Below are 8,115 nucleotides of genomic sequence, written 5' to 3'. Positions count from 1 at the left end.
CCCTCTAAGGGCGAGTTTCACAGATTTTGATAAGAATACAGTCATTTTGTATTTGGATAACAGAAAAAAACTGAGTTTTTGTTTAAACTTAATTTGAAACTTTGAGGCAGAAATATTTTTTAGCTCCCAAATGTTCACGTGAGTAACAAATAGCCGGGCGTTCAAATATTCCGAAAAAGTTTAGCAAACGGATTTATTTCAAAATGACACACACATCAACACAAAATAAAGAAAGAAAAAAGCTCGATGTCATTCATAAATATTTGCGGATTCTATTTATCTAACAAAAAAATAAAAATAAAAATACAATTTGTTTATTTTGTAAAAAAAAAACAAAAAAGGATAAGAAACTAGGTATGTAGTAACTGAACGATGTTTGAAATCGAAAATAATTATCTGGAATATTATACTCAACCCTGTTGTGAACGCCCTTCTTAAATCCATTGACCTTTTACATAGTTATAATGTATGTTGATTCAGCAGATTGAAATAAATAGAATCTTTTGTAATGAATAAAGAAAAATGTGGAGCAAGACTTTTTTTCTTCCTTTTATTTACAAATTTGAAAGGACTCTTTTATCAAAATTTTGCTGACATCAGTTTCAGACGAGTCGGGTGTATATAACACCGTATAATTCCTTTAAACAATTGTAAGTGCTACTAATATCCAAACTATAATTTAACAGGCCAAATCTCAAGAACTGCTATCATGTTCTTATTTTGATTTTTATGTGCAAAGCATCTGGCTAGAAAAAGTAAATCTCAAGTAAATCTCTAAAAAATCCAAATACAAACAAAGACATTTTTACGAAAACTCTTGACTGAATACCATGAGAGAGGCGATTGTGGGCTGTTTTATGGCCTTACCCATTAATAATGGGGCGAAGAAGAATCCTTCTAGTCATGTGATCTATTCATGGTGTTTTAATTAGTCAAAGAACGAAAAATGTGATTGTGTCAGGCGAGCCGGCCATATATGCGAGACCCACAATTATCATTCCTCGATAAAAAAGTGAAAAAAATACATTTTCCAGCCGTTTAGTTATATCAATTTCACATTAGAACGAACCAGCATTCACTAAAATTAACCCTGTGCAAAAAAAACTGAAATATATTGGGGTGAAATTGTAATTAAATAATAGCCATGCAAATAAATTAAAATAATCAAAAAAGTGCCTTTATCGATTTGTCGTCAAAAAAATTAACAGGAAATAATATTGTAAAAAATATCATGAAAATAAATGCTTCTTAACTTCTTAAAATTGCAGAATAAAAAAAATTAATAATAAAAAAACATAAAGAAAAAATTACAATAAATTTACAAATTTATATAAAACTGAAAAATACGGAAATAGTGAAAAAGATACACATCCCAACGTTACCCCTATTATATTTCAACAAATTTCTCTTGATAATTTATAAATTATTCTAGATTCAGTTTGACATGTGTGAAGGGGAAATATCCTACTTTAAGTGTAGCTGTATGCCTTCCTTCCCATAAACCATCGTCATTTGTTTTTAAAACTTCCACGATGTCCCCTTTCTAAAATAGATATAAAATGGTATAATTATTGCAAATAGAGTTTGTAGATTACTGTCGACCGTGATAACAGCACTGGCTCAACTTCAGTATCTTTTAAATTACTCGTAGGCCCAATTGTAAACATCGACATAAAATTTTTGATATATGAAAACTAAAAGACCCTAAAATGGAAATACTCCAAAGCCTTATCCCCATACCCCACAAATCTGAATTTTCAAAAAATGAAAAAATACCTCCACCAAAAGAACAAGTGTAAAAATTTCAATCAATTCGGACAATTTTGGATGTCTCCAAGATTCCATTTTGAGATAATTGGCTTTAAAGGTTGAGATGTATTGGACTTAAGACTACACATTTCATGTCAATGCTTCATAGAAAAAATTTTCCCTAAAATTTAGGACTTAAGGCTGTTTATGGTTGATATTATGGAACATTCTAAATTCTTTTTTTTTTTGAATTGCAAAATACACCTCTTTCCCATTAGAATTCTGTGGACTTAAGGCCGTTTTTGGAAAGCGTGCATGCTGAAATAGGGGATTATGGTCTTAAATCAATTTTCGAAAAAATGGATTTAAGTCTGTCTTGAATTGACACGGCGACATGCAGACATACGACATTCTCAGATTCTAGCTAAACTGAATTTGACAATAGGTTAATTCCTCTTGATTGATAGGCATAAAAATACGATAATAATTTGTTAGCATGTTTTTGGAAATCAGGGTTCAGACTGTAGAAAAAGCAACGGACGTGTATGACGTACTATCCACATAAAACAGAACCAAACTAAAGATTAAAATCATTTTTAATTTAGTAAAATACTTGAAAACAATATCAATCATACTTTAAATCCTAATAATTTTTCATCGTAAACATTTGGTTCACGATTGATGAGAGCAGTAGCATAAATAGGTCCATTGTGATTCTCTGGTATTTGTGGTTGAGCAGCTGCAATCTCTTTTGGTTTGGCATAATTATTATTGTTGATTTTCTTGAAACTTCCTTTTTGTGATTTTGCAGATGGTGATCTGGTTGGTGTTGGAGTAGTGTTGACCTGAAGACAAAGTGTCATCATATTTGTAATTTCTTGTAAAGAATAGCTCATGGCTTAATGATCAGAACAGGGAAATAAAGTCTAAATGAACGATCAGTGTCATTTAGGAGGAGGTAACCCACAAAACGTTTTAGCTAAATTGCTTTAGCCATTGTAAATGAAGGTGAGAGTAAAAAACAACTGGTCATAAATTTGAAGATCATATAGCTCTCATGAGTTTTGCAACAAAGCTCAAGGTTGAAAAATATTAGCTCAAATCTGAAATAAGGATTCTACATTCTAAACATTGAAACTCCGAGCACTTTAAGACATTTGTTCGGCACTAAAATGTCAAAAAAAAGTTATCTTTCGGTCCTGTTCGGCCCATTAGGTCATCTACAGGGGTTTTGCTTTGTTTTTGGTAGATTGGCAAATGAAAAATTAACTCTGGCGATTTCTAGATTCTAGGCCGGCGATTTCTTAGCAAGCAAAGTGTATTGATTAGCGTAAATATGCACTTGAGGCGACAAACCGAACTTTTCGAGCGGCGAAAAAATTGTAATTTTTTCGTGCTTTGAACCGGCGAAATTCGCCGTTCGCCGGGCCTAAATAAGACACCTGCATCTAAAAAACAACAGCAATAAAAGACTTACAACTTCGACGTAGGGAACAGGGATCATTCCTTCGCGTCCCGTGTTATCCCTTGCAAGCCACCACTGGTCTTCTTCCTTGCGTATGATCGTCAAAAAGTCACCTTTCTTGAAGGGCAAGTCTTCCAGATCCTAAGAATTGAAAAATTTAATTAAGATAATGTTTTGTTTGATCGTCAAAAAGTCACCTTTCATTTTAAGGGCAAGTCTTCTGGATTAATTACGATAGTGTTTCTTATGATCGCAAAGAGTGTTTCTTTAAGGAAAAGTCTTTGGGATCCTAAGGATTGAACAATTCATTTATGATAATTGTTTTTGCTCTGAGTTCCATTCCAAATTCACATCAGAATTTGATGTATTTTAAATAAAGTTTCAAAGCGTCTTTGTGATTCAAATGAACCCTATGCTTATACCAAAAAACGTGTAGCCATGTCTTCGATGTTACTTAAAAAGACATTTGGGGAATGATAGGCTGACTGTTATCAATTATAGATTTTATTAGATAGATTTTATTTTATCATTAATAGATTAAAACGTTGCATTTTCATATGCAGGTTTCTAAAACACAATACCTTTAAAAAATCCAAGCAATTTTTACAAGCGAAACCCTATAAACAAAACTTTTGGAGACATTGTATTGACGCGAGATCACTCCTGAGTCGCTGAGTCGCTGAAAATGTTTCTAAATTTGCTTTACATAAACCAAGCTTTAGACTACTGTTAACTTATCGATCATTTTCGTAAGTCAAATAAACATTTTGGAATCCTAGTTACCTTTCCAGGGAAACTGAACTTGGCTTTGACTTTGACAATGTCATTGCTGGTCGAAGAAGTGTTGTTTGTTGTAGATGATCCTAACTTGGGATCTAGTGCTGCACCTGGACGCAATGCCTGAAATGATTTTACATGGTAAAGATAAGATAGGTTTGTGGCTTTAAGTAAGAAATACTAGATCGTCTTATTCTGATATCAATTAAATGAGACTAGAAAAAAGCTAGAAAAAGAATCAATAATAATCGAGGAATTCAAAACAGTTTCAAAGAAAAGAATCTTTAAGAAAACCTTTTCCTTCTTCATATGAGAATAATACTATCACTGATCTCGAACTATTTGACTGGACCGGTCTATCCGTTTATGGGAAACGTGTCCAGGTTTAGAGCTGACTAGTCCGCCATCTTGTTTTAAATTCTGGTCGTCAAAAAAGCTCGACAACACGACAACACGACTCGAATGTTTTGAAATTCGAACGTTTGAAAATCTAAAGTAAATTGGGAAACAACATGGTGGACTGTGAGCAGTTAGCATATATCTGGTGTGTAAAAGAATCTGATATCTGTGAAAGAATATATATAAATCGTTACGTACAGGTTCGATAAGGTTCGTGGTGTCCAACATATGCTTCTTATAGAACTCAATGATTGAGGGAATGTCAGCGAAACGTTGTTCGCCAATCTTGAAATACATCCCATTGACATCTTGGATAATGTAATGACACACTTTCTGAATTTCACTAAAAAATACAATAAAGTTCAATGGGATTGTCACGACACAAACTTTAAATACGATTTGATTTGTCAGATTTATCTTGTAAGAGAAATCGCAATTCTTTACCAAGAATAGGGATAGGGCATACGAAAGAACTCTCCAATAATGACCTTTTTGAATGAAAATAGAGAAAACGATCATATTTTAGGCATTTAATTGAAAAGAGAGTGATTCTAAAAATGAAAGGTACCTGACAGATAAAACATATTCTCCAGTCGTTCCTTTCCTTTTTCTGACGAGATAAAGTCCTGGTGATTTTCCATCAAGATGTTTCATAGAATCATCCCTTGACGCAACTCCATGATACCATCTAATAAAAAAAAAATTAGATAAAGCGCATTTACATGTGGTATTTCAGTAACGGGGTGGCTTTTCAATTTCGATACGGGTGGTCGGAGTACTTAACTATACCTTTAGGATTGATGAACAGTCTACTAGTCACTGTCCCCACCGAGTGTTCTAGGTATTTTTTCCTCTCTTGATAATTTGTAACAAATTAAAAAAAACACATTTGCATATATATTTAAAGCTCAAGCATGTGGAGGAGGTTAGTGCACTCACTTTCGCTAACATGTGGAAATTACACTCAAAGCAAAAAAAATATAGTAAACTCAATTTTAATCAATTGTCATCTCCCACATTCACTAAATTCATTTTCTGACATGATTTCTATGTGAAGGCAAAGTTGAGTGAACAATAATTGTTAACATTCAAATAAAATCATGTTAACACCCTGATTTGAATGCTAAACAATAAATCAGTGTTGTAAACAGCTTTGGTTAATCTGGATGAAAAATCGAACATGTGACTCCAATTTCTCGAAAATTCTGCTTTAAAGGCTTTTCTTTTGACTTTTCCATGGATGTGAGAAAATTGAACTGGACGGATTTCCTTTTACAGACAAAAAATAGACACAAAAATATATTTCTTACCCAAACTTCATCAATCGTTCATCAACCAATGCATCACTTGAAGGTGATCGAGGGATTGCAGATGTCATTTTTTATCTTACATTGTTATTCTTCTTTCTAGAGATACAAAATCATATAAAGTGTTTACAAAAGCTGAAACTTTAGAATACCTAATCCTTTGCAGTAATTACTCTTTTAATAATAGAAGTTTCGCTTACGAATATCTTGTGGTTGGTGGAAGATTTGGGTGAAAGTTATTTTCCTAATGGGCCATAATGATATATTTCTCTTTCTCTTAGTTTGGGCCTCAAGTGATTTTGTGGTTCAGAGATGCTGGCTAAATCGATTTGGTCAGCCAGGGTGCAGTACGCAGTGCTGATGATGAGTCCAAATAAGAACAAATGCATACTCCGCCACTCTTATCACTCAAGTCTCCTAAGTGAATAAACTTGCACAGAAATTCTTATTTCTTTGCATTTATCTATCTCTGAGAAAGGGTGTTAAAAAGTATATATTATTAGGCTAAGTGGTCTTACCAAAGTTGTAATAAAGGAAATTATGAGGCTCCTTAAGCAATTGACGTGATGCTGTGATAGGGACTTTTTTCTAGCGTGATTATGTGATTTGGAAATTTTTGTGGTCAAAATGTGGTTGTGATTTGAAAAAACCCTGATGCGTGATTTGGACTTTTTAGAGATTCTCTCTAAGAAAGTCAAATTAATAAGTGCTGTGGAAGGCATTCAATACTGAAAACTAATGTAAAATTTATACAAGGTCACAACTTCACATTCATGGAGGCCATTAGGAAGAAGCATTGTTATGAACAAGTTGGAAAAGTTTATATTGCCAAAACCTCTCCTGTTCACGAATAATGGACCAAAAACCTACCCTTGTCGATAGTGGTAAATTCAATATCAGAAAACTCAGAGAATGGCCGACAAGATCAATATGATTCTATAAAGATGTAGCTGAGCAGCAGGTGTTAGTCTTATGCCTTTTATTACAGGATTTATAATTTGAAAATATAGCCCTTAACTCAAGTGGTACAGTTATCAACATACTGCAATTTTTACAAGTACTCTCGGGTATCTAATAGCCGGGCGGGTTGGAATAAGCAGGGGGGTTGGAATAAAAATGTCCTGGGTGGAAAATGTTTGAAAAGGAAGCTAATACAGCAGAATTAAGACAAAAAAGGGAACTTTCAAAAACATTTTCCCAAAAATTAATAAGCGGGGGGGTTGGAATAAGAATGTCCTGGGTGGAAAATTTTCGAAAAATTAATTAGCGGGGGGGGGGCGGCTATTAGGTACCCGAGAGTAAGAGGAAGAAGAACTTCTTTTAGTTCCTAAAATTTTTCCTAAAACTTTTTTCATTTCTTTTTGATAGATAAAACTAAAAGTTCTATTTTTGGAACTTTTTTTAAGTTTGATCGACAGGCAATCTGTAATTTTAAAGGGATTCCTCAGTGGGTTAAAAGAAGTTGTTGAAACAAGTTATATCACTCCAATATTTAAAAAGGAAAATCATATCAAGGATTACTCAAAAACTACCGCCCTGTTGCTCTTACATCACATGTCACTAATATTTTCCAGTGTAAGGAAGAACATAGAAAGTCTCAGTCAACACAAGGCTATCCAAAAATGCAGATATCTTATCTGGGGTACCAAAGGTTGGGTCCCTGTTTCTTGTGATGATTCAGGATATCAATGAGGATGTTTATTATGCAGTGTTGTGAGAACTAATTTGCAGACGATAATATGTTGACGAAAGAAGTATTCAGTCAAGATAATGTTCAGCTACTTCAACATGACCTAGAGTATAAAAATGGTAAGAGATCAATAATATGCAACTCAATGGACTCAAATTCGAACATGTTTTATGGAAAAAATGAAGAGCTGAAACCAAATTTAGTTTATTATTCTGATACTGAGGGACAAATTGAAACCAAAAACCAAGTCAAAGACCTTGGATTCAATCTAAATGTGGATATGATGCTGCTTTAGAGCTTTAGAGCTAGCCTGGCAATGACAATCAAAGCTATAAACTGCACTAACAAACATCAATTTGTCTGATCTAACAAAATTAATAATAGCACTGTCATTATTTGACAATCAAACAAAGGATGTTCTGTCAAGAGCCTTTCAAGCATTCCAACAACTTCTATCGAAATGATCTGCAGCAGCTAAGTTATACTATTTTGCGTGGTTTTAAGATTGAGCCAAGTTAAAAAAAGCAAACTCCCTCACGGGTGAAAAACTTTTTAATTGGTCAATCATTTTCTCAAGTGAAGAGTAGGCGAGGCAATTCTAGCTTTACGATGGTGCCGCGATCAGTATCATCACAGAGTATCCAATTATCATTATTGCTCTATTCACATTATACTTTATTTGAAAGATTTTGTGGCATTTTTTTTTTGCAAACTTAAGAATTAATAGA

At 33.5% G+C, this 8,115-nt stretch overlaps 1 protein-coding gene across 1 annotated transcript; it reads right to left on the bottom strand.

Moving 5' to 3' along the window:
• Nucleotides 1-249: 249 nt before the first annotated feature.
• Nucleotides 250-5,793, bottom strand: LOC136822523 (crk-like protein). Its single transcript, XM_067078789.1, has 7 exons — nucleotides 5,701-5,793; nucleotides 4,959-5,078; nucleotides 4,589-4,733; nucleotides 3,998-4,114; nucleotides 3,227-3,355; nucleotides 2,385-2,594; nucleotides 250-1,543 (listed from the first exon to the last, which is right to left on the bottom strand). Exons 1-7 carry the CDS (start codon nucleotides 5,766-5,768, stop codon nucleotides 1,424-1,426), a joined length of 909 nt encoding a protein of 302 aa, XP_066934890.1. The 5' UTR covers nucleotides 5,769-5,793; the 3' UTR covers nucleotides 250-1,423.
• Between the last annotated feature and the right edge of the window lie 2,322 nt (nucleotides 5,794-8,115).

The sequence above is a fragment of the Clytia hemisphaerica genome, unplaced genomic scaffold (assembly GCF_902728285.1).
Source record: "Clytia hemisphaerica strain Z4C2 unplaced genomic scaffold, Clytia hemisphaerica genome assembly, whole genome shotgun sequence".
In the NCBI taxonomy this organism is placed as follows: domain Eukaryota; kingdom Metazoa; phylum Cnidaria; class Hydrozoa; order Leptothecata; family Clytiidae; genus Clytia; species Clytia hemisphaerica.
Note: the sequence above shows the minus strand (reverse complement) of the source record. Positions and strands in the feature narration are given on the sequence as shown.